Below are 26,494 nucleotides of genomic sequence, written 5' to 3' on the forward strand. Positions count from 1 at the left end.
AGAGGCCACTTCCTCGTGTGGGTCTAGTGCTGGAACGTATATGAAGTTGTCTTGGTTCCGTGTGTGTGTGTGTGTGTGTATATATATATATATATATATATATATATATATATATATATATATATATATATATATATATATATTTTCTGTTTTGCAGCCTTATTAACTAAAGTGTAGACCATACGGCATGAAACCATCGTATGCCTATCATTAACAGCTTTTGAGGATTTATTGCAATGTTTATTTACCATCCAACATATTGATCAGTTGATACAGACTTAAATGAAGGAAAAACACAAATATCATCTTGATCCGAAACCTTTGAGGCCCTAAGAAGTTTTGAATGGTGGGCATTTAATTACACTGTTTTCCATGGTGTGGTCCACTTGAGCTTTATATCTCTTCATTTTTTACATCCCGCCCTGAAATGAGGTGGCAAAATGGATGAAGGATATAAAACACATTCATCATCGTGGGTCCCACAGCGCTCAAAACATCACACACACCGCTGCTGAGGCAGTGTGGGCAACACACCTGATCCACGTCCCTCGCGATGTCCCACATGCGGGCTACGACTTCACTTCAGTAATCCGCGGGCTACCTGCCTTTTTGTTTGTTTTCTGTTTTATCCTTATAGGCACATCCAAACACCCCCATTGAGGGGTAGTCTCGTAAATTTGCACATTGATATCTGCCATCTAGATATCATCTCCAATTTCCAAGCAGACCTTCAGAGCAGAATGGCCCACCATAGATGATGGGTGGTAGGTAGACCAGATCCCTTGCTTCCAACCTTCCTTCTTTTCTTCTATTTTAGCCTTTTGGCATCAGAAGAAGTGGAAGAAGAAGAAGAAGCTAAAAGAGGAGAAGAGAGATTTTAGGGAGTTTGGAAATCCCCTTTAAATTCTCATTCTTCAATACATTTTGGGTCTGTTTCGATTACCAAATGGAGTTGTTACAGACCCCCAATCTTAAGATTTTGGGTCTTATTGTAGCTGTCGCCGCCATCACTGTAGTTGCAGCTTATCTCCATCTAACCAAGAAACGAAAGGGTATGAGATATTTGATTTTTTTTTTTTTTTGGGTTTAATTCCTTGAAATGTAGTATTTCTAGTGTTTGGATTCATGGGTTTGATTATATTTGTTGAAATTTGAATTATGATTTTCTATATCTCGTCATGAGAAATGTTCACATCCAATGCTTTCTTTCCTACCAATGTGTCCCTTGTGTAGAACATCTGAGCCGTCAAAAAGGTGGGCCGCACTGTAAAATCACTTGGGACGAAAATTAGACCATTCAGACGGCCACAGCCATACATTATGTCATATCATCAGCTGTTTCTTGTGGCCTGTGGGCCATCCTGGTTTCTGTCGCCGGTAATCTTTATGGTGTGGCCCACCTTTTAAAACAGCTTGGGTGTTCTACACAAGTGACATGGTGGCAGTTATTGAAGCATGGAATGTGAAATAATACATTAGAAAGGTGGTCATCATGGGAAAGATCACTTGGGCCGAAATTCCAACTAATCCACTCATTAGGTGGGCCACACCAGTACATAATGTCAGGCCATCGGCGTTCATTGATTTCGAAGGTGTAGCCATCTGATGTGTGGGACCATCCTAGTTCTCAGCCCAGGCGATTTTTATGGTGTGGCCCACTTTTTGAACATTTGAATATTTTTATTTTATTTTACAGGGAAAGAATCTAATACAATTAGTTGTATCATAATTCATAGGCTTATGATTCAACTAGTTGCTTTGGATGCATGGTATAATTCAATCAATGATCTGAACTGTTTTTCACTACATTACCCCTATTGGGAGGCTATGGTGCAAAAATCTCACTGGTTGACTGATCCCAACCCTTCGACTCTGGTCATTTTGGTCATAACCATCCCTCCCTTTTCCAATCCATAGGTTTGATGGTTAACAGCATGGATTCAAAGTGTTTCTTTAGAAACATAAGCAATCCATGGCGGGGTCTATCAAATAGATGTTTCAAGTTGATGATTGTGTGCATTTTCATTTGCTCGATCTCAACCATCCATTTTTTTGGCATCCTATTGATTGGATGGTTAGGAATATCCAGTAGGTTAATTCATTTATTTTCAGTTGCCAAGAATCAGGTGGAATGATTTGACAGTCCTTGGCTGTGCAGCCCACACTGGTGATGCATCTAAGGTGCGTCCCACATTAGAGTTACAGCGGAAGATAGACCTATTGTCTAGCGATTCTAGATCCCACAAGCATGTGGTATATTTGAGTTTTGTGATTGACGACGACATGTGGTACTTAGCATCTCTCTATGGCCCATCCATGGTGGGCCTACAAAACAGTTTGTATTGTCACATATGATGCAGGCGGGACGCATGATATGCGTTCTGGGCCTTGTTTTACATGGTAGGCCCAACAAATAAATGAGTTGGAGGTATGCCCATGCGTGATAAGTTCTTAACTGAGGCTTGAAGTGGGCCTACAACCATTTATGGTTGTCATGGACTAGGCCTATCTTCAGGCACACAATCCAAGTCGAGGACTGAATTGGGTAGACAAATCAATCGGTTGGGTTAGGATGGTGACTTAGAATGACTCGGGATGAATTACAGGATCCACCAACTCGAGCATTTGCATAGTATGCTGATTTGGTTCTGACAAGTGGGCTCCATGGTTCAATAATCCATACCATTAGCAGGTTCAACTCGAACATGGATTGACCATGAACCATGGTCAAAGAATGGTGACTCCATCTTACTTGTTCGATCCGGAGTGTCTGGCCAGATTGCTCTTTGTGGGCTCACCATGTTGCCTATGTGAAATCCACTCCATCCATCAAGTGTGTTCCTCAATGTTGGCTCCAAGGGCCTAAAATCAGTCAGGTAGACAACTTAGGTGGGTCCCACCATAGGAAAAAGTGGGGATTTTATGCCAACCATCGATTAGTATTTGGGGCCACCATGCAATATATTTTTCATCAAATCTGTTCATCAGGTATGGCTCACAAAGTTGAAGCTAAGATACAAAAATCGGCCTAATCCAAAGCTAAGGCAGGCCACACCATGAGAACTTAAGAGGTTTTATGCACAATTTTACATTGTTCCATTGTTAGGGCTAGAGTTGGGCACGGGACGACTCAACTTGTCTGACTCGTTCAGACCCGACTTGATCTGAAGCGAGTGGGTGAGTCGATCTGAACCGAGTCGACTTCGTCCAATCCGAACTCAAACCGAGTAGAGTTCGGGTCACCCAATAACTCGACTCGACTCGACCCGAAATCCAACTCGGTACTGACTCGACTCGTACACACGCACACACACACATATAAAACTTAGATTTGACGTTTCAGATTTGAGATGCCGTGTAGCTGATGGACAGGCTGCAATTTTGGCAAGCGCACCTAGGTTTTGAGTTGTGATTTCAGCTCATGGATACCCGCTGCACCCGACCCGACTTGGTACTTGTGACCGGGTCGGACTCGGTCCGGATTAGTTTAGGCCAGACCCGGACTTGGATTGGGTCAGGCATGCTGGACTCAGTACCGAGTCAGTTTGAGTTCAAGTCAGGTCTATTTCAAAACCGGATCAAATTGGGTCAGCCCTAACTCGGTTTGACTCGACTCGATGCCCAGCTCTAGTTAGGGGCCATCCGAAGTTTTTATTGGGCTGATCTTTTGTATGTACGGTACATGTAAGTTTTTTTTACCTGTGGATAGAGTGGATTCGACATATACAACATTGTGTGCTCTAAATAGCTTGGGTGTTACATGTGGTGCGTAAAATAGGTGTTATAGACTTCTAGCTGAGACAATTGCGGTCTCCAGAAAAGGGGGAATTAATTGATACTCAGGTTGCGCATGACGCTTGATACAAATGCATTTAGATATTATTCAGTAGGCATATATCAACTTAAACCAAACCGTCTAAATTTTGGAACCCATTTTCTCAAAGTTATAATTCAAAAATTAGACTGGTTGCACAACCGTAATCTCTTATTCGTGGACACTGGTTTGTTGAAATAAGATGCTTAGCTATCTTTTTTTTGCACTGTTCAATAAATTTCCACTAATCTTGTAGTCAAATAATCAAATGGAAGTGTTTTTTGGTTCATGATAGATCTAAACTAGTATAATTAATTTGGACCGTTTAATTTGAATTACTTGTATGACACATAAGCAATATCTAAGTAATTTATGACGTGTTGGGTTGGGCCCCACTAGTTAAATGTCATATTACGATTTAATTAGGCTATTGACGTGGTAAAGAGGCATTTTAGTAAAGAAGTAAGGATGAGTGAATAAAGCAGTGATTGGAAATCATAGGAGGGAATTTTGATGGTAGTTAGTTCTAGCGTATTGCAAAAGGGTTATGTTTATCCTGAAAATGAAGTGGCATAATTCTTCCTTTTCCTTTTACAATTTCTTTTTTCCCTTTGGTCTTGAAAAATTCAGTAATTGCAATTTTCATTTGCAATAGTTATTTTATGGATTAGAAAAGGTGATATGCAACACGGTTTTGGTGAAGAATGAAACGAGTCATTGGGCAATCACACGCCGAAACTAGAATGAGTCAGAAGCACAAATGAGTCAGGCGAAGTTGTACTGGTTTCGGCCTTTGAGTGAGTTACACTTTGAGACCTGGAGTTTAAAGCCATGGTCATTATGTAAAAGATATTACATTTTCTTTTCTTTTAGTTTCCTCAAGTATGGGTCTTTTACCTTCTAATGATTTCATGGTAGTCTTTTTATCAAGCTAAAGAGAAGCTTTATCATAAAAGAAAGTGGTGTTCATGCAAACCTTGCAAATGCAGCACGAAATCCAAAATCAAAGAATGACAATTTTAAGTCCTGAAAACTTTGCATTGTTCACACCTTTGATTTTGCAACATTCTATTCTTTGGACATTGAGAATATTGTTCTTGAAATTTGTAATGATTGTTGGAGTCTCTTTCAATCTCAAAAGATGTTCATGTGTGTGTGTGTGTGTGTGTGTGTGTGTGTGTATTATTTTTCTCTTTCTTTTCTTTTTTTTTTTTTTTCCCTGGTGATCTTGGGTTTTAGTGTTCTATTAATAGTTGGTTGTCCCCTCTACAATCATGCATCCTTTGATTCTTTTTTCTTTTATGTGTGTGTGTGTGTGTACGCGCCAGCGCACTTACACTCCTTTTGCTGCATACAACCCCTCCTTTTTTTCTTTTTTCTTTTTTCTTTTCTACCTTGGTTCTAGAGTAGTACAAAAAAATAGACTTCTAATTCCCAAAAGTAGAAAAGTGGGAGTACGCATTAAAAACTGGGGTGTAAATTGCTTCCTTTTAAAATTTGAAATTAAAGATGAATTTTCTATCCATAAGTGAATTTGCATTTGGGTCATTGATTCAACAATGATAAGTTATATATGATTATGCATTGATTCACATAAAAATGATGCGTATAGGCTGTTTGGATCCTGAAAACTTCAAAGATTTCAAACTCGTGAAGCGTACGCAACTCAGTCATAATGTGGCTAAGTTTCGATTTGCCCTTCCTACACCTACTTCGGTCTTGGGTCTTCCAATCGGTCAACATATAAGTTGCAGGTTAGATTCTTCCACACAGTGTTTTCTATGCTTGTAATTTGAATTTGAATTTGAATTCTCTCTCTCTCTCTCTTTTTTTTTTGGATATATATTTGGTGAAGGCTTGAATTTTTGGAATTGATGTTTATCATTCCTAAAACTTCTACTATCTGCTTGGATAGGGGAAAGGATAGTGTTGGCGAAGAAGTTATTAAACCCTATACACCAACTACTCTAGATTCGGATGTTGGATATTTTGAACTTGTTATAAAGGTCGGTATTCTCAGTCATATGCTTCTCGTGGAGTTACATGATTCTCAACCTCATGATATGCAGTATATCCTCATGTTTCTTAGTTTGTATAAGTGTGGGCCATGGTTTAGAGATCCAAATCTGTGGGGCCCCAAATATCTACCCATGGTATGCAAATACGTTTATGTAACAATCATAACGTAATGGTAACGGTGGCCACCGTTATGCGTTATGGGGTCGTAATGACCATAACGACCGTTATAGAAGAAGCAATCCGTATCAGCCCTTGTTACAGTGCGAATGCAGGGTTTTTTTTTTTTTTTACAAAAATAAAATTGAGACCATAACGGTTGTCATGGCCCATATCCTAATGGTAACAGTGGTGGCCATTACGGCCACCATTACCATTACATAATACCTTGTATCTACCTGATTGGATCAACCTAACCCTTGGTATTTTCAAAATAGATAGTTAAGAAAAGAAGTACATCACTGGTCCACATTCAACTGAAAAAGCCAAAGAATGGATGGTTTGTACTTCCAATCTTGGAGCTTTATGGGCCATTTTCCTTCAATTTTTGGAACCCACGGTCAGGACTGCACCATGTTGGGTGAGGCCCTGACCATGGTGTCCACCTTGATGTACATATTATATTCCATGCCGTCCATCCATTTGCCAGCTCAGTTTTAGGGCATGAGCCCAAAAATGGAGATCCAAATCTCAGGTGGACCACACTACAGGAAACAGTGGTGATTGACCATTAAAAACTTCTTGTGGGCCACAAAAGTTTTGGATCAAGCAGATATTTGTTTTTGTTTTTTTTTTTCCCTTCATCCAGGTCTATGTGACCTTATCAATAGGTTGGATGGCCCATCAGATCAACATGCTGGATAATTGAACATGGACCCCACTTTTACAAACTGAAAACCTGTGCATTTTATATTCTGTCTAACTTGCTTATTTTCTATGATTTTTGCCAAAATGAAGATGTATCTGCAAGGAAGAATGTCCCACCATTTCCGTGAGATTCGTGTTGGTGATTACTTGTCTGTAAAGGGACCTAAGGTATATTTCTTTCCTTTTCAAGATGTATTGTGTTAATTGCCTATGGTTGTGTTTCTAGGCTCCTCTATATCAAAGATACAGGAATATATTTCAAGGAGAATGTTGTTAAATGCCCAAATGAAGGAGGTGGCTCCAAGGCGCAAGCACTACCATCTCCATTTTCATTTAATATTTTTTTATTGGTCTGGTTGAGCATGAACCAAAGATGTAATAGAATGCAAAATTGATGTGTTTTTGTCCTAGTATAAGACATGGAACCTTTTCAGTAAATGACCTGGACAGATATCCAATAGCGAGGTGAAATCAGTGTAAACATTTTGGAATTCAACCTCTGATAGTTTTAGATAAGGTCATGGGAATATTTCTATGGAGATTTTCTTGCCTATATGTGGCTATAGTTGGGAAACTAAATTCTGTTTTCTCTTTTTCTATTATTTAAGAACATGGATTTAGGAGAAGGAATACTGTCAATAAGAGACCAAGAAATTAACTGAAAAAGCATCTACAAATTAACTTTAAAGTTCTTTAGAAGTGTGCTCCTGCTGGAGGGAAGTGCTTTTATTTTGCTTCCTGTTCTTGTTACTGAAAGTACTTCAATAAAGTCTACCGTTCAAATAAAAAATGTACTTCACTATTTTATTATCTTTTGGGTTATGTAGATCTTTTATGATATTTTGTTACAGTCCACGCATTCAATGTACACATTCAGCGCTCTTGATTATTAGGCCCATCTGATTTCTGGTCCATCATCTACAAAGTGGGGCCCCCTGGTGAGTAGCTTGGATAATTCCTGTATGTGTCTTCATGTGGAATCCAATCCATTTATGTGCATGTGGATTTAGGAGCAACTCTGGTAAACTATAAAAAGGCTTGCTTCTTACTGTTTGGCTTATTCTTCCAAAATGATAGTACAGGTATTTGTCGAGGGCAAGGTTTCTGTCACTCTCTAACCATGGAAAATATTCTCTGAGAGTTTTCAGTCCTTTTTTTAAAAATTATTTTATTTTATTTTAAATTTTTTTTTTTTTTTTTTTTTTTTTTTTTTTTTTTGTTTTTTTTTTTTTTGTTTTTAATTTTTTCCCTTTTCGTTTTGTCAGTTGCTTCCTTACATTCAATTTCATGGTGCTTGTAGGGGCGTTTCAAATATCAAGCTAACCAAGTCAAAGCATTTGGGATGCTTGCTGGAGGATCCGGCATTACTCCAATGTTCCAAGTAAGTGAATGGTGACTTTCAAAGATCCACATCTGGTATGTTAGCATGGTCTAAAGGAGTTGGTATGCAGCACCTATCGGGCGGCTTAAAAAACTGATACATATATATACATACCGGGAGCCTTGGTGACAAATCTCATTCTTGGCAATTTCTCAGCACTTGAATTTCTTGGGAGATTTTCAAATTTTGAGGTTTTTCTCGGGAAAATCTCTCTACAAAAAATTAAAAATATTCGCGTAAATTTATAATATTTTTAAAATTTTAAATACACAAATATTAATGAGTTAGTTAAAACTTTAAATAATGTTGATGTTAATATTGGGATATTCTGCGATAAAGTTGCAAAAATTGAAACTGCCAACGTTTTGAAAATCTTGTGATATTTTAGTGATGATATCATCTCACTAATTTTCCATGACAATGTCGCGAGATATTCAGAATCTCGGTGATATTTGTCACTCTGTCAGGCGCTACACACTGCATACTATCTATATCATTCCAAATTTTGATAAATTTTAGTATTCCGTACCAGCGATACATTCAGTAAGCCACTGTATTGCTAGGATGCAAAAATACCAACAAGGCAACGGGTGGTATGATACGTAACAGATGATATCTAAAACCACATATTTTGAAACCAAAATTGCAGGATTGCCCTTTTTGTCTATGTTCAAGTACATTTGTTTTGCTGCATATCTTCTATTCTTCGATGTGATTTTGATGTTAGTGCTTATCTTTATTCCCATTCTTGGCTTTGCATTAGGTTGCTCGAGCCATCTTGGAGAACCCAAAAGACAAGACAAAGGTGCACCTCATTTACGCCAATGTCACATTCGAGGACATTCTTCTGAAGGTAATTGTTCTTTACTCTCCGGGTTTTCCTTTTTCTTTTGGTAATTGGGGTTCGGGAAATTAGAAACTGTGATGTGTCTCTGTCAGGAGAGTAGTAGCCATGAGTTGATGTAGGTTACCCTCAACCTCAGGATATGTATCTTATCTTACCATCCCTAGGTTGTTCATGTGGGGCCCATTGTTACGTGATCTAGACCATTGATCTGATGGGCTCCATAGTGGATGGACCCTGGCCTAAAAATCTCTTTGATGGGACAATCCTAATTCTTCCATTGGTGACATTGCAAATGGAGAGTTAGCAAGGAATGCAGCAATAATCCACATTCATGAATCTACTGAAAAGAGCCAATGCTTAGATGGCTAGGAGCTTTCAAAATGGGATTTTTTGTGGCATGTCGGGTGGCACTTGCAGAAACTGAAGACCCGTCAATACCGTGCATATCCTCAAAACAAGGATTGTATAAGCCCACGACCTGTACTCCAAAAACAAATGCCCCAATCACTATTGTAATGGATGTTTTTGCTTTTATTTTAGTAAAATTTATGTTAAGTGGATTCTAGATTGGAATGGGCTTGACTGGGTCTGATCAGTTTGACTGGTGGCTTGGACAGACTGCCCACAGAAACGGGTGGGATCCAATCCTGGTTTTAAAGCATTGGTATCAAGGTGCAAATGGATGCTCTAATTTTATATAAAACAGTTATACCTCTGTATCCTTCAAGAACAGTCTTATAATCATATGCAAGTGAAAACCTTGTATCTGTAATACTTGGATTGACGAGCCTTTGGTAATTGTTGTGGATGTGTAGTTAGACTTGTTGTAATGCTGATGGATGAGATTAATATGTTCCATCTCTGTGCAGGAAGAGCTGGATGGCCTTGCTAATAACTACCCCGATCGCTTCAAAGTCTACTATGTTCTGAATCAGGTCCATTATCACTCATTTTCTACAGCTTCTCTATTAAAATCTTGAAGATATGATGCTCAATTCAACGACATCACTTTTCTTTTTCGACCCAGCAATTTTACAGGCTGAGCCCACTTTCTGTAGCTTTCATCCAGTGGGACCCGTCCTTTGTGGGTCATGCCTCAATATCTCATCAATCAGTTGATATTAGCAGTTAAATTTGAGCACCCATTTAACAGGGATATCCTTGCAGCCCACCAAATGAATGTTTTGTATCACCAATAGGTGGGCCCACATGAACAGTTTTTTGAACTGAACAATTTCTAGAGCGAACATAGCACATTTCCTCTAAATTCTGCATCTGATCATTAGAGCTAGTAGAGCATGGGCTATACTTATATTTAGTGCTATGCCATTCTTCTAACGGTGGTCGAAGAGGTTTACAAAATAGTGTTATGACACCCTAATAGCCAATTGGTATACTGTTATATAACAGTAAAGGCAGTTATGAAATTGAAAATCGAGAAAAGTGGACCGTAAAACATGTGACTCATGGGAAAATCATGTGTGTATTTACCAAATATGGTAATGAGATCCAAAATGCGATTCCATTATATTAAAGAAAAAATTGGCTCACATAAATTACAACTGTTATTCTTTTATATGGAGAAACTAACAGCCATAATCTTCAATATAATGGGTGCTTTTCAACATGGTTTGCTCATTATTCATTTAAGGATGAAAGTTCCTGCTATCATAGGTGTGTGTGATGACAATTTTTGAACCTTGGTGGAATCACGTGCCTATCTATTGGTGGAGCATTAGCATGTGAATTACAATCTCAGCCTTCTGATTTTGCCCATTTAATTTGGACCACTGACAATTTTGCTTTTAACTGTCCAATAGATAACTACCAAATTGATGGTTGGGATTAGTTTGATGAGTATGATTTTCAGCATAGACTCTGTCCACAATGAGCCTGATGATTCGACACTTTGGATCAACACATTTACAAAATTTTGGTGAACTAGCATTTCATCGTCAGGGTCATCATCATCTAATCCTTAACTACTTGGGGTTGGCTATGTGAATGCTTTTCTGCCATGCCTACTCTATCCAGGGCCATAAGTTCAGTTAAGAGTATAGGTAGATTAGGTCTTTTCTTACTACCTCTGCCCTCATCCTTCTGGGCCTTCCCTTTGCCCTTTTAGAGGCTTCAACCTCTACCATCTCATCCTAGCAGGCGCAGTTCTTGGTCTCCCCTGTACATGACCAAACCATCCAAGTTCACTTTCGCTCATCTTATGTGAGGCTCGTATCCTAGACCGTATCGTTCCATAGGCTTCCGCGGTCCTCCTGGTCGAATTTCGGCGACCTGCGACGCGTAGATAGCATTTGCATGCATCCCTGAGTCGTACCCTATCAATCTGAGTCGGCTCGACTCGAGACTTGTACCCTAGTGACCGCGTCGTCGCCGTGGTTCTGATGCCGCGTCTCGCGTGCTGATGCAATACCTAGGCCAGGAAATGTGAGCCTGCGTTCAGTTCGAGGAAAACGCCGCGCATTTCTAACCCAAGAGAACATGTCCCATCAATCACATCAACTATGTCAAGTACATATCCCATCCCCAAGTACAAGCAACCCCTAAAGTCAACTATCTCTCTTACACAACCCATACATGTCAAGTACACCCATCACTCATCATCCCTCTCTCTCTCTCTCTCTCTCTCTCTCTCTCTCTCAAACCCATCTCCCAAGCAACACCCATGAGAGAGGTGGACGTCCAAGCTTCCATGAAGAAAGAAGCTTTGTGTGGCCCACCTTTCTACCACCCAATCCCACCCTCCAAGCTTCATCTCAACCGTTGAAATTTATCCCTTGGAGCTCTAGATCGCATCAGTGGATGGAGTCCAAGATCTAACGGTGGGTGATCTACCTTTGATTTTCAATTCGATGGCCCACTTGTAATGGGACCCAATTTGATGTGTGTATTGTAATCATATGAGGGGCCCATAGTGGCGAGGTCCCTCCATCTACACCGCCTCTCTCTCTCTCTCTCTCTTTCCCCTTTTGTGACCCCGACAGGTTCAATGGCAGACGTTCAATCCCTACTGATTTCTGCAGTGTGATCCACCTGATACGTAGATTTGCCTCATTTTTAGTCTCAGGCCTTGAGATGAGCTCACCGTCTGGATGGACGGTTTGGATGTAACACATACATCATACTGGACCCGCAGAACTTGCTGACGTCTTTCCAGCATAGCAGCCACGCTGTTGGGGCCCACCGTCCAGATGATGGACGGTGAGATGTAACGCATGCATCATGGTGGGGTCCACACGCGTAGCACACCATTTAAATGGACGGACGGTTTGGATCACGTCTGTGATCAGATCGTCTGCTGACGTGAATACATCGGCTTCATAGCTGGTGTAGGTACTTCCAGCCAATCCGTTTCCAATCAAGGTGGTCCCACGTGGGTGGGCCACCATCATATATCTTATATAATATAATATATTATTATAATATTTGTACTATTTTATTATATATATATATATATTTAAGAAGGCAGTGTCGAGCAACCATTGGACGATGTGGACAGTACATCACGGCGGGCCCCAAGTCCTGAGGTGGACGGTGTGGATCAACATCAAGGTGGGCCACAAAAGGGGAGAGAGAGAGAGAGAGAGAGAGAGAGAGAGAGAGAGAGAGAGAGAGAGAGAGAGGCGGTGTAAATGGAGGGACCCCGCTACTATGGGGGCCCTTCATATGATTACAATACATACATCAAATTGGGTCCCATCACAAGTGGGCCATCGAATTGAAAATCAATGGTAGATCACCCACTGTTAGATCTTGGACTCCTTCCACCGATGCGTTCTAGAGCTCCAAGGGATAAATTTCAACGGTTGAGATGAAGCTTGGAGGTTGGGATTGGGTGGTAGGAAGGTGGGCTATACAGTGCTTCTTTTTCCATGGAAGCTTGGACGTTCACCCCTCTCATAGGTGTTGCTTGGGAGATGGGTTTGAGAGAGAGAGAGAGAGAGAGAAATGATGTAAGAGAGGGAGAGAGATGGTCAGTGATGGGTGTACTTGACATGTATAGGTTGTGTAAGAGAGATAGTTGACTTTAGGGGTTGCTTGTACTTGGGGATGGGATATGTACTTGACATGATTGATGGAATATGTTCTCTTGGGTTGCAAATGCACGGCGTTTTCTTCGAACTGAACGCGGGCCCACATTGCCTTGCCTTGGTATCGCATTGGTGCGTGAGACGCGGCATCGGAACCGCGGCGACGGCGCGGTCGCAGGGTACAAGTCTCGGTTTGAGCCAACTCAGTTAACAGGGTATGACTCAGAGATGCGCTCAAATGTTATCTACGCGTTGCAGGTCGCTATAATTCGATCAGGAGGACTGCGGAAGCCTACGGAATGGTACGGTATAAGATACGGGCCTCACATCTTATTACCTATTAGTGTTACTTTTTAAGTTCCCTCGAAGTCATTCATTTCTAATTCTATCCTTGTCATGCCACTCATCTCAACATTCTCATTTTAGGAACATGTTCCTTAATTGCCCAACATTATGTGCCATAAAGCATGGTTGGTCTTATAGCCATCCTAAAAAGTTTTCCTTTCAATTTGAGTGGTATATGACAATCACATAAAACTCCAGACTCCAGAGGCATATCTGGCATATCTCCATTTCTTCCACCCTGCTTGAGTTTTATGTACAACTAAACTTCTCAATCTCTCCAGTCTCATGAATTATCGACCTAAGATATCAAAAAGTAGTCATTTTTGAATTTTTTGAATTTTTTTTTTTGTCATTTTGGAAAACTTCTTAATCAGCAATCTTAAGTAATTCCTCATTCCCACTCTTGTTGTTACTAAAATTGCACTCGATATACTATTTTAGTTCAACTAATTTTAAATCCTTTACATTGTAAAGAACCCCTCTATAAATCTTGCTTGTGTTTACGCCCTGCCTCATCTTATCAATGAAAACTATGTCGTTTGCAAACAACATACACCATTTATTCTCATCCTGCAAATGCCTTGTTATCAACGTATTCCGTAACAGTAACGGTGGTGGTGACTGTAACGACCGTTGAGATGTGGAGCCACATCTGTGCAGTGCCACTCGACTGGTCGAGGGCTAGCTTGACTCAAAGTCCAGCGTGCTACGATTTTTTGGGTTCGTGGTGCTTGAGCGGTCGAGGCCCTTGCTCGACTAGTCGAGGGTCCACTCGACCAGTCGAGGTTACACAGATTCGTTTGTGGATTTGATGCAGACTGCATAAATTTAAGGCGGTTTCACAAGGGTGTGAAAGGGAAGTTGCCTAAACTATAAATAGGGGTCCCTAGGGCTATTCTAGGGTTATGGGAAGTATTCTAAGGTGTATGCAAAGAGTTTTTTCTATACATCCAAGGGGAAGAGGCTGGTATATTGCATGTAATCTCGTTTTTCTTCATAGTGGAAGTTTACACTTGTGGTTTTTTACCCTTGTTGGGGTTTTTCTACGTATATTCTGTCTTGTGGTTTGTTTGGTATGCTTTGATTCTATCTCTAGATTATATTTATTCTTGTTTATCGTTTGTAGGTGAGACCGGCGATTGGATCTTGGTTCACTGCGTTGTTGGCGTGGTGCGCAACAACTGGTATTAGAGCTATTGGTTTAGTTCCAGTGGGAGCGATGACGGAAGAAAGGAAGACTAGAATTGAGAAGTTTGATGGTTTAAACTTTGCCTTCTGGAAGATACAGATGGAGGATTATTTGTATCAGAAAGACCTTTATATTTCTCTAGAAGGAAAAGAGAAGAAACCAGAAAAGATGATAGATGATGAATGGTTTTTATTGGATCGGAAGGCTTTAGGAACGATCCAACTCTCTTTGTTTAAGAGCGTCGCCTTCAATATATCCAAGGTGAAAATCACAAAAGAATTAATGGAAGCCCTAGTTACGATGTATGAGAAACCCTCAGCGTCCAACAAGGTTCATTTTATGAAACAGCTATTCAACATGAATATGTCAGATGGTGGGAGCGTGGCTGAACATCTAAACGAGTTCAATACAGTCGCGAGCCAATTGGAATTCATTGGCATTGTTTTTTAAGACGAGGTCAGGGTGTTATTGATTTTGTCCAGTTTGCCAAACAGTTGGGATTGTTTGGTGATTACTATGAGCAATTCTTCAGGGTTGACAAAGCTGAAATTCGATGATGTGGCTGGTCTAATTCTTAGCGAAGAATTTAGAAGAAGGGCAACAGGAGTTTCAAGGGATTTGGGGAATGCTCTAAACGTTGAAGGAAGAGGAAGATTGCTGAACAAAGGAGGCAATAAATATGGACGTTCTAAGTTGATGAAGAAGTTTAAGGGACTGAAAGACAAAAATGGGTGTTGGCATTGCGGGAAGAATGGGCACATGAAACGCGATTGCAGGGCGCTAAAGAAATAAGAAGGAAGCTCTAAAGGCGGGAATGATTCAGTGAATCTATCTGAGGAGAGTGACACAGGGGCATTGATTTTGTTTCTTGATGCGAGGAATGAATCTTGGGTCATAGACTCAGGTGCTTCGTTTCATGCCACTTCGTGTAAGGAAGTTTTGCGTGATTATGTTTCAGGTGAATTCGGGAGAGTACCTGGGTGATGATGAGTCGTGCGGTATTTTTGGAAATGGAGACATTCATATAAGTCAGAAAGATAGAATGGCTTTGAAATTGAAGGATGTCAGACATGTACTGAGTTTGAAACGGAACTTGATCTCAGCGGGACAGCTGGCCGATATTGGATATGTGACGACCTTCACTAGTGATTCCTGGAAGATCACAAAAGGTGCCTTGGTGATATCTTGAGGCAAGAAGGAAGGTACTTTATACATGACTTCAGGATTGTATAGTTCACTCGCAATCGCATCAACTGGAGTGAATGGGCAGTTATGGCATCAGAGGTTGGGACATATGAGTGAGAAGAGGATGAAAGTGCTATTGTCAAAAGGGAAGCTACCAAGGCTAAAGTCTATTGACTTGAAATTCTGTGAGGAATGTATATATGGCAAGCACAAGTGGGTAAATTTCAAGAAGATAGGACGCGCTCCAAAAACACATCTGTTGGAGCTTGTACATACTGATGTGTGAGGACCAGCATAGGTATCATCTCTTGGTGACTCACGTTTTTTTGTTTCTTTTATTGATGATGCTAGTAGAAAACTGTGGGTTTATTTCTTAAAGTATAAATCTGATGTATTTGATGTATTTAAAAAGTGGATAGCAATGGTAGAAAATGAGATAGGTAAAACAGTAAAATGTCTCAGATCAGATAATGGTGGAGAGTACTGTGATAAGAGGTCTGAGGAGTATTGTGTAGCAAATGTAATCAAACATCAGAAAATGAATCTAGGGACACAACAACAAAACGGTGTGGCTGAGCGCATTAATAGGACTATCCTTGAGCATGCCAGAGCATGAGGTTACATGTAGAGTTGCCCAAAACGTTTTGGACAGATTCTGTGAATACTGTCATATATCTCATCAATAGAAGTCTCTCAGCACCATTGGATGGTGGACTACCAGAAGAAACGTGGACTGGGAAAAAAGTGAACCTTGCACATCTCAAAGTGTTCAGTTGCACTTCATATGTTTACATTTATGCAGAGCACAAAAATAAGTTGAATGCGAAGTCCAAGAGGTACACGTTTATAAGCTACAGGCAACATGATTTTGACTACCATTTTTGGGATACATAGAACAAGAAAATTATCAGAAGCAAAAACGTAGTCTTCAGTGAAAAAGTGATGCATAAGGACAGTATGTATAAGGCCGATGAGAAAGAATTCATAGAGTTGGAAGAGTTACCGGACACGGGTGTTATAGTGCCACTAGATGAACATGCACAAGAGCATAATGAGGCAGAGCCGCAGACATCGGTTGTGAGGAGTTCTACTCGGGAGAGGAGACCCACGGTCCGATACTCACCCTCTTTAAATTATCTACTGCTAACAGATAATGGTGAATCAGAGTGTTTTGAAGAGGCATTACAGTCAGATACACGGGTTAAGTGAGAGAAGGCCATGGATGATGAGATGGACTCTCTTGACTCTAATCGTACATGGGAGCTAGTCACTCTACCTAATGGTAAGAAAGCTCTTCATAACAAGTGAGTTTACAGACTGAAGGAGGAGCACGATAGTTTGAAATGGTACAAGGCTAGATTGGTTATGAAAGGGTTCCAACAAAAGGCAGGTATCGACTTCACTGAAATATTTTCACCAGTGGTGAAAATGTTTATGATTCGTATGGTCTTGAGTATAGTGGCTACAGAGTACTTGTATCTAGAGCAGCTAGATGTTAAGACAACCTTGCTTCATGGGGACCTTGAAGAAGAGATGTACATGCATCAGCTGACAGGATACATGGCACTAGGAAAGGAGAACAAAGTGTGTAGACTGAAGAAGAGTCTATATGGCCTGAAGCAGGCCCCGAGGTAGTGGTATAAGAAGTTCGACAGTTTCATGTCGGGAAACGGTTTTAGGAGATGTCATGCAGACTACTGTTGCTATTTGAAGAAGTTTGATACGTCGTACATCATTCTTCTTCTGTACGTTGATGATATGCTTGTGGCCGGATCAAGCATAAAGGACATCTCATATCTCAAAAGACAACTGTCTAGAGAATTTGCCATAAAGGATTTAGGAGCTGCAAAATAAATCCTAGGCATGAAGATAAAGCGTGACAGGGAAAACAAGAAACTAGTTTTGTCACAGGCAGAGTACATAGCTAAGGTACTTGATCGATTCAGTATGGGAGGTGCTAAGCCGGTTAGCTCTCCATTAGCCAATTACTTCAAGCTTTCTAAGGAGCAAGGTGTGAAGACGCAGAAGGAACGGAATTACATGGCTAAACTCCCATACGCGTCAGCTATTGGGAGTCTCATGTATGCTATGGTGAGCACGAGGCCAGACATTGCTTAAGCAGTGAGAGTTGTTAGCAGGTTCATGAACAACCCCGGGAAGAAACATTGGGAAGCTGCGAAGTAGATCCTTAGCTACCTGGTAGGTACTGTGGATGTAGGGTTGTGTTATGGAGGATCGAAAATCAAGCTACAAGGCTACGTAGATTTAAATTTGGCAGGAGATATCGACAGCAGAAGAAGCACTATAGGATATGTCTTTACTTTGGGTAGTGTTGCAGTCAGTTGGATCTCTCAGTTACAAAAGATAGTATTTATGAGTACAACGGAAGCGGAATATGTTGCAACTACAGAAGCGTGTAAGGAAATGGTGTGGATGTAAGTTTTCATATAAGAGTTGGGAAAGAAGCAAGCAGATTGCAAGCTATACAGTGACAGTCAGAGTGCAATACACTTGGCTAAGAACCCAGCCTTTCATTCAAGGACCAAGCATATTAACATCAGATATCACTTCATACATTCATTACTGGAAGATGGATCGATTGCTCTGGAGAACATTCATACAAGTGAGAATCCTGTGGATATGCTGACTAAGGTGGTCACACGGGAGAAGCTGAAGCTCTGTTCAGCTTTGATTGGTCTTCAGGCTTGAAGACGGAGAAGTGGTGCACTCTGAATGTAGAAGATGAAGGATTATGGTGATGTGTCTCCAAGTGGGAGATTGTTGAGATGTGGAGCCACATCTGTGCAGTGCCACTCGACCGGTCGAGGGCTGGCTCGATTTAAAGTCCAGCGTGCTATGATTTTTTGGGTTCGTGGTGAGGCCCTTGCTCGACCAGTCGAGGGTCCGCTCGACCAATCGAGGAGCCTGCTCGACTAGTCGAGGTTAGCAAATTCGTTTGTGGATTTGATGCGGACTGCATAAATTTGAGGCGGTTTCGCAAGGGTGCGAAAGAGAAGTTGCCTAAACTATAAATAGGGGTCCTTAGGGCTATTCTAAGGTTATGGGTGAAAACGCACGGATTTGGAGAATGTTTTTCTGTATTTCAAACAACCCTAAAGGGTTGAATATATAGAGTTTTACAACGACTATACAAGGTAAGATGATAAATACAAAATCTTCTATACAAGGAATGTGGGCTGTCTAACATCCCCCCTCAAACTAAAGCTTGTCATCAACAAATAATAGTTTGCTAACTAGAAATGAGTAGCGTGCAGACGTGAGGGACTTCATGAGAATGTCGACAAGCTGATTATGAGATACGACATGTGGTAGCGATATGATCCGAGACTGAAACTTCTCGCAGATGAAGTGATAGTCAACTTCAATATGCTTTGTCCGTTCATTAAAAACCGGATTTGAGGCAATTTGAATGGCACTCAGCTTACCTACATGGAGTGGAGTAGGATCTTGCAGATGAACGCCAAGTCAGAAACAAGTCCATGTAACCAGATAATTTCACTACAAGCTGCTGACATTGCTCTATACTCAACTTCTGTGCTTGATTTGGAAATAGTGGCTTGCTTCTTACATTTCCAAGAGATGAGAGAAGTGTCGAGAAAAACACAGTAGTCAGTGGTAGACCTACGTGTGAGAGTACAACCGGCCCAGTCAGCATCTGAATAAGCACGAAGGTCCAGAGGAGCCGTGGAGGAGAAGAACAGAGATCGATCCAGAGTTCCACGTAGATACCGTAAGATGTACAATACTGCAGTCATATGAAGGGTTTGAGGAGCAGAAACAAATTGGCTGACAACTTGGACCGCGTAGGCAATATCAGGACGAGTCATTGTTAAGTAAACCAAACTTCCAACCAAATGCAGGTATAAGGTGGTATCCGCAAGGAGTGTATCATCGTCACGGCCATATTGAACGTTAAGTTCCAAGGGAGTCTGAATTGTCTTCTGATCCGTTAAGGAGGTCAAGGCGAGAAGATCCTTGGTATATTTATGCTGGCTGACCAGGATTCCACGTATAGAACGCGAAAATTCAAGTCTAAGAAAGTATGTCAAATTACATAGGTCCTTCATCTTGAAGGATGACTTCAGAATTTCCTTTAAAGCCGAGATGCCAGTATTATCACTACCAGTCAGAAGTAGGTCATCAACATATACGAGAACAATAACGATTCCATGCTCAGAGGTGCGCAAGAATAATGATGGATCATGACCACTTTGAGTAAAGTTAGCTCCTGTAACAATATCATGAAAACGTTGGAACCATGCCCGAGGGGCTTGTTTGAGACCGTATAAGGCTTTTTTTAGGCGACAGACTTTATTGGCAGGGATTAAAGATTCAGGAGGAGGTTTCAAATAGACTGTTTCTTGGAGGTCTCCATGAAGAAAAACATTTTTCACGTCCATCTGAGTGAGGGGCCAAGAGCGAACTGATGATACTGCCAGAAGAGTACGAACAGTTTTCATCTTGGCCACAGGAGCGAATGTCTCATCATAATCAATTTCATGTTCCTGTTTGTATCCTTGAGCGACAAGCCGAGCTTTGTATCAATCCAATGAGCCGTCAGACTTGAGCTTCACAGAATAAATCCATTTACTGCCAATTAATTAGTGGTCAAGAGGTCGAGTAACAATGTCCCACGTATAGTTATCATCCAATGCTGCAAGTTCTTCTGCCATAGCCTTCTTCTAACAATCATGACTGACTGCCTGATGATATGAAGTAGGAATAGATACAGTATCCAGGGTAGTATTCATGGCAGACAGAGTATATCAAGCGATCAGGCTGTCGATGTTCACGAGTGAAACGTCGTACCAAGATAAGATCTGGATCGGTTACAGGTACAATAGGAAGAGTAGTAGGTGATGGATCTGTACATGGTCATCGTGAATAAACCTGCAATGGACAATAAGGTGGACTCGATGCAACCGGAATGTCAGGAAAAATAGTAAGACCAGGAGAGTCTGGTGTGGGCGAAGGAGGGCTAGATGAATGGAAAACAATATGCTCAAGAAAAACAACATGTCGTGATACCCGTACACGACGAGAGACCGGGTTATAGCAACGAAAACTCTTATGAGTTTCTCCAAATCCCAAATACATACATTTTACTGATTTTGGGGAAAGTTTGTTACGTTTACGTGATGCCAAATGAACATAACATACACAACTAAAAACACGAAATGTGGAATATGTAAGAAGAGAACCAGTGAGAACAAAGTATGGAGATTTACTATTCAGAACTGTGGTTGGCAACCGATTAATCAAGTAGACTAAATGCATCATAGCTTCTGCCCAGAAGGAACGAGGAACACTCATAGCTGTCATTAAGGTATTGGTAGTTTCAACAATATGACGATTTTTGCGTTCAGCCACCTCATTCTATTGTGGAGTATCAGAACAGGTGGTCTGATGAGTAGCCCCATGACCCTGAAGATATGTATGAAAATTGGAGGAGAGATACTCTCCCCCTGAGTCAGAGCGAAGAGTTTGGATTTTTACTTAAAATTGTGTGTCCACCATAGAATGAAATATTTTGAATTTTTCAAACACCTGTGACTTAGAGTGCAGAAAGTAAATCCAGGTGTAATGGGTGAAATCATCAATGAATATAACATAATATCGTAGTCCAGAGAGAGACATAATTGGAGAAGGGCCCCAGACATCCGTATGCACCAGTTTAAACATAAATGATGATTTTGTAGTACTTAGAGGAAAGGGAATACACTTACTTTTTGAAAGGCAATAAGAAGAACAAGAATAATCCAAACCACTTTTATTAAGAGAAATATTTCCTAACGTGCCAGAAGAAAAGAGCTGAATCAAACGATCGGAATGTGGATGACCCAGGTGAAAGTGTCAGAGTTTCCACATTTTATTTGCCAAACAAATATCCGAGGAAGAGGGAGAGAAGAAACAACGAGCTATAGTAACTGATGAGTGAAAGTCCTGCACGTACAAACATCCATGCCGCCTACCCTTCCCAAGTACCTTCTCCGTTGCCAGATCCTGCACAAAACAACAATTTGGAAGAAATATGACTAGATAGTTATTGGATGTAAGTTGACCAACTGAAATTAAATTTGAGGAGAGTTTAGGGACATGAAAAACATCACGAAGGGTAAACTGGCGATGGTCAGAAGGAGATAAAGTTAAGGAACCAACGGATTGAATTGGTAGTTTAGTTCTATCTGCAGTAAAAATAGCCTGATTGCCAGTGTAGGGACAAATATTGCGAAGATGGGATACATCACCAGTCATATGATTTGAAGCACCAGAATCGAAGAACCATGGTGAAGATACGGTTATACCTGACATACCGGCCACAGAAAGGGCCTGCATGATCTGCTGGAGCATCGCAAGAGTTAAAGGTGAGGAAAGACCTTCAACAGAACTAGTGGATGCAGTATCACTGATAGAATGCTCGGAAGAAGTAGGCACAGAAGTAGCAGAAAGAGCACGACCACGGCCACGACCTCGACCACCACGTCCACGGCCGAATGAGGATGCATAGACACGTGAACAACAATCCTAAAGACTATGACCAGTCATTCGACAATACGCGCACCAATCTTTGCACTAAGCGACGATATGTCCCATTTTGTTACAGTCGTGACAAGTTAAAGGAGTGGAACCACGATTTGGTGCAGAAGTGGATACAGTAAGTGCCAGGTCAGATGGTCCCTGAAATGTCCCCTAAGAGAGGACTTGCAGTTGTTGTTCCTCGGCTAATAAATCATTAATAACCGAATTCATTAAAAGAGTTGGGCTACAGTTCAGGAGAGCAGCTCTGCAATGCTCAAATTCCGGACGCAGTTTCATAAGAAACTGTCTAACTTGCGCACTCTCTCGCATTGTGTGGAATATTTTAAAGTCATTTGGGAAGTCAGAATCCATCATAGCCATCTCTGTCCAAATTGTAACCATTGTAGAATAGAAAGATTGAATATTTTTGTCACCCTGAATAAGGTGAACCAGATCTTGTTCCATGCGGTATAACCTAGCCGCATTGCTCTGTTAATATATTGTCTGGAGATGCTCCCACATAGCCTTAGCAGTGCGATGTGGCGTGAGGCCAACAACTATTAATCGATCGACGAAATCAAGAATCCAGGTAATAATCCGTCCATTTTTCATTTCCCAATCAGCCATTTTGTCGACATCGGTGGAAGCAGGAACAGGAACAGATCCATCAATCTGTCCCCACAAACCACGACCCTTGAGAAAACTTTGAAAGTGGATGGCCCATAGATTATAGTTGGTGCCATCGAAACTACATCGTGGGGCCTCTGTATGAGAGTCTTTGTCCATAGATAGGAAAAGATATAAACTACGCCAAGGAAAAAGGTACCTTGCAGCAGGAGAGTTGGTGGCAGGCAATAGAACCGCAACAAATCAGAACAACAATCGGCAAGAGGGTTTATATCATCACCAACAGATCAAAACCGTAACCAGCAAATGGCAACATATCAGAATAGCAAAAGGAGGGAGCGCAGTAGGGGACGAGCCGGATCAGATCAGAACAACAACAGCAACAGCAATAAGCAATTCAAACGTGCGCAACAGCAACAACAACAACAATAACAACAGCAAGGGCAAGTGCAGCAGGGGCGTGCGCAACAGGAGGGGTCGGACGCAACAGGTGCAAGCGTAGCAGGTGTAGCAGGGATCGGATCTGGCGAGCAGGACCGGATCCAACGAGCAGGACCAAATCTGATGAGCAGAACAAGATTGTTAATGGAGAGCAGGACCAAATCTGATGTGGATCTGGAGGTTTTTGTGGCCGTGCAGCAGGTATAGGCCGCCGGATCTGGAGATGGTAGAGACTGGCCGCAACTACAGCGGGATCTAGAGATGATTTTTGACAGCGAGCACACTGATGGAGTACGATGGAGATGATGGCAGGTTGCAGAGAAGATGACAGAGCCACCGGAATCAATGGAGGAGGCTGCTGGAATCGTGGACTGCCGGAAATCGAAGAGGGACCACCGGAATCAAAGGAGGAGCGCCGGTTCAGAAACTTGGCTTTGATACCATGAAAACACACGGATTTGGAGAATGTTTTTTTGTATTTCAGACAACCCTAAAGGGTTGAATATATAGAGTTTTACAACGACTACACAAGGTAAGATGATAAATACAAAATCTTCTATACAAGGAATGTGGGCTGTCTAACAATGGGAAGTATTCTAAGGTGTATGCAAAAGGGTTTTTTCTATACATCCAAGGGGAAGAGGTTAGTATATTGCTTGTAATCTCGTTTTTCTTCATAGTAGAAGTTTGCACCCGTGGTTTTTTACTCTTGTTGAGGTTTTTCCACGTATATTCTGTCTTGTGGTTTGTTTGGTATGCTTTGATTCTTTCTCTAGATTCTATTTCTTCTTATTTATCGTTTGTGGGTGAGACCGACGATTGGATCTCGGTTCACTGCGTTGTTGACGTGCTGCGCAACAACAGCCGCCACTGTTATCGTTACGGTACAGGCCATTACAAGAAAAACATATATCGGTCTCATAATGGACCATTACGAGGCCATTACAAGTCATTTTTTTCAATCACAGCTATTACGACTTTGTAAAGCGTAATAGTTGCCACCGTTATCATTACGTAATAGCCGTAACAGCCCCGTAACGGCTCACCATGCTTTCTACTTGTCCATAACCAATGCGAAAAGGCATCGGCTGTATGCCGACCCTGGTGCAAGCCCATAGTAGTTGGGAACTCACTTGTCTCTCCCCTAGTGGTTCTCACATTCCTTCCCGCTTCTTCAAACATACTCTTAATCATCTAAACATATTCTCTTGGAACTCCTTTTTTCCCAACACCAACTAGATTAACTCTCTAGGGACCCTATTGTAAGCTTTCTCCAAGTCAATAAAGACCATGCGGAGATCCTCCTCCCATCCCTGTAATTATCTGTCAATTGTCTGAGTAGGAAAATAGCTTCAGTGGTAGACCTCTCTGTCATGAAGCCAAACTGACTTTCTGATACATTCATCTCATGCCTTGGTCTTTGCTCGATTACTCTTTTCCAAAATTTTAGAGTATGACTCGTGAGTTTAATCCCAAAATAGTATGCACAACTCTATATCCTACTTTATTCTTATAAATAGGTACTGCAATAGTTTTCCTCCATTTGTCTAGCATTTTCATCAATCTTACAATCTTGTTGAACAACTTCCTCAACCAAAATAATCCTGCATCTCTTATACAATACTTAGAAAAAGAAATAGAGTTTCTTGTTATCTTTTTAATTTTAAAAAAATTATCAAGACAGATTTTACAATGAATAAAAATGTCTTTGCATCATTTCAGTTTATTGGATATCTCCTAATGGACTCAATACTGGTAGCTCTCTTACCACTTCTTAAGAACTTACACCATTTCTCTCATGTAACTGGTCAAATTGTTTGTCAGCCTCCTGAAGTATGGAATGGCGGCATAGGCTTCGTGTCAAAGGAAATGATTCAAACTCACTGCCCAGCGCCAGCACCAGACATCCAGGTAGATTTTGGAACAGAATAACTCTGGTCAGATTCCAGAATTTGAGAATTCTATGTTTTGGATTTGTTTACCTTCGCTTGTGGGCAAAGTGTAGTCCTTCACCAACGCTCAATAGTGATGGTGCTCATTGATCTGGGTGATCCATTAAAATGGCCTATAGGCAACTACCCAAAACCTTCGATTGATTGGATGATCCAAAGTCATACACAAAGTAACCTACAATGTCCATTAATTGGATGGCCAAATAATGAAAAATGTAGGTGACTTTTCTCATAATCTGACCATCCAATCAAGATGCTCCTTGGGCTGTGATCATTCCAAGATGTGGCCACTCTAATCGACACCTTTAGCATCTACTAAAGTTCATGCACTTTTCCCATCTTATTAAAAGATTAAAAAAATCCTTGTAGTTTTTCTTCTTCCTTTTTTTTTTTTCCGAGTGATATGATATCTGTGATTGAAGACTTATGAAGTGTGCATTGAGCTTTGGTCCTCTGACTTTCAGATATTGAGGTGCGGCCCACCGCCAATGAACAAGGCCATGGCTGCTCACCTTGATGCACTGGGCTATACCCAAGAGATGCAGTTCCAGTTCTGAGCTTGCATGCTAAATTTCAGAGAAGGTCAACAAAAGATGGTGACAGGGGACGGGTCTAAGTAGAGACCATCAGGTGGCATGTGCAATAGAGAGTGAGAGATCCGTCTTCATAACATTGTTTCCAGTTTGTACTGTCTTTAATGAGTACATGAGTTTCCAAATTCCAATCCATCGCTAGGTACTACATTACTAGCCAATGACGTATTACACAGCGGTCGACCTGAGAATGTGTACTATTTACTCGGGCCATTTTGCACCCAAGGGACCCATGGTTCAGTATCCAAACCTTTGATGGTGATGGGCCATTAGGATATCCCATTATATATTATTGAGTTTTGCTGATGCTAGGGACCGTTTCAACATCCCCACTCCAAAACTTTTAAGTGATAGGTGGGATGCCCAATCATCGATTCAGACTGTCCAGTCTTTCATACAATTAGAGACAAGCCATGTTACAAAAATTATGCCAATCGGATAATCGTAACCATCTGATCAATAGCATGGAAAATGGACAGTCAAGATTGAGCAGGGAAACAAAATAGGTCCAATCATCATCTTGAACCATCTATTTGATAGGTCACACTTTGTATTGCTTGTGATTCTGAAGTAGCACTTTGGTTTGATGATTCTAACCATGCGATATAAATGTATGGCTCCAAAAAATACAGGTGTGGTCCACTCAATGAG

The 26,494-nt window shown here is 41.1% G+C and overlaps 1 protein-coding gene across 1 annotated transcript; it reads left to right on the forward strand.

Moving 5' to 3' along the window:
• The first annotated feature begins 700 nt into the window (after positions 1-700).
• Positions 701-26,130, forward strand: LOC131251100 (NADH--cytochrome b5 reductase 1-like). The gene is made up of 9 exons (XM_058251609.1): positions 701-1,052; positions 5,427-5,568; positions 5,730-5,820; positions 6,788-6,865; positions 7,998-8,078; positions 8,842-8,931; positions 9,795-9,860; positions 25,123-25,209; positions 25,715-26,130. The coding sequence occupies exons 1-9, from the start codon at positions 947-949 to the stop codon at positions 25,805-25,807; spliced, it is 834 nt and encodes a 277-aa protein (XP_058107592.1). The 5' UTR covers positions 701-946; the 3' UTR covers positions 25,808-26,130.
• The last annotated feature ends 364 nt before the right edge of the window (positions 26,131-26,494 follow it).

The sequence above is a fragment of the Magnolia sinica genome, chromosome 7 (genome assembly GCF_029962835.1).
Source record: "Magnolia sinica isolate HGM2019 chromosome 7, MsV1, whole genome shotgun sequence".
Taxonomy (NCBI): domain Eukaryota; kingdom Viridiplantae; phylum Streptophyta; class Magnoliopsida; order Magnoliales; family Magnoliaceae; genus Magnolia; species Magnolia sinica.

Coding starts and splice junctions, on each gene's coding strand:
- LOC131251100 (XM_058251609.1), top strand. CDS start 947: ATGGAGTTGTTACAGACCCCCAATCTTAAGATTTTGGGTCTTATTGTA. Junction 1,053..5,426: donor TCTAACCAAGAAACGAAAGG/GTATGAGATATT, acceptor TGATGCGTATAG/GCTGTTTGGATCCTGAAAAC. Junction 25,210..25,714: donor CGCCAGCACCAGACATCCAG/GTAGATTTTGGA, acceptor TCTGACTTTCAG/ATATTGAGGTGCGGCCCACC.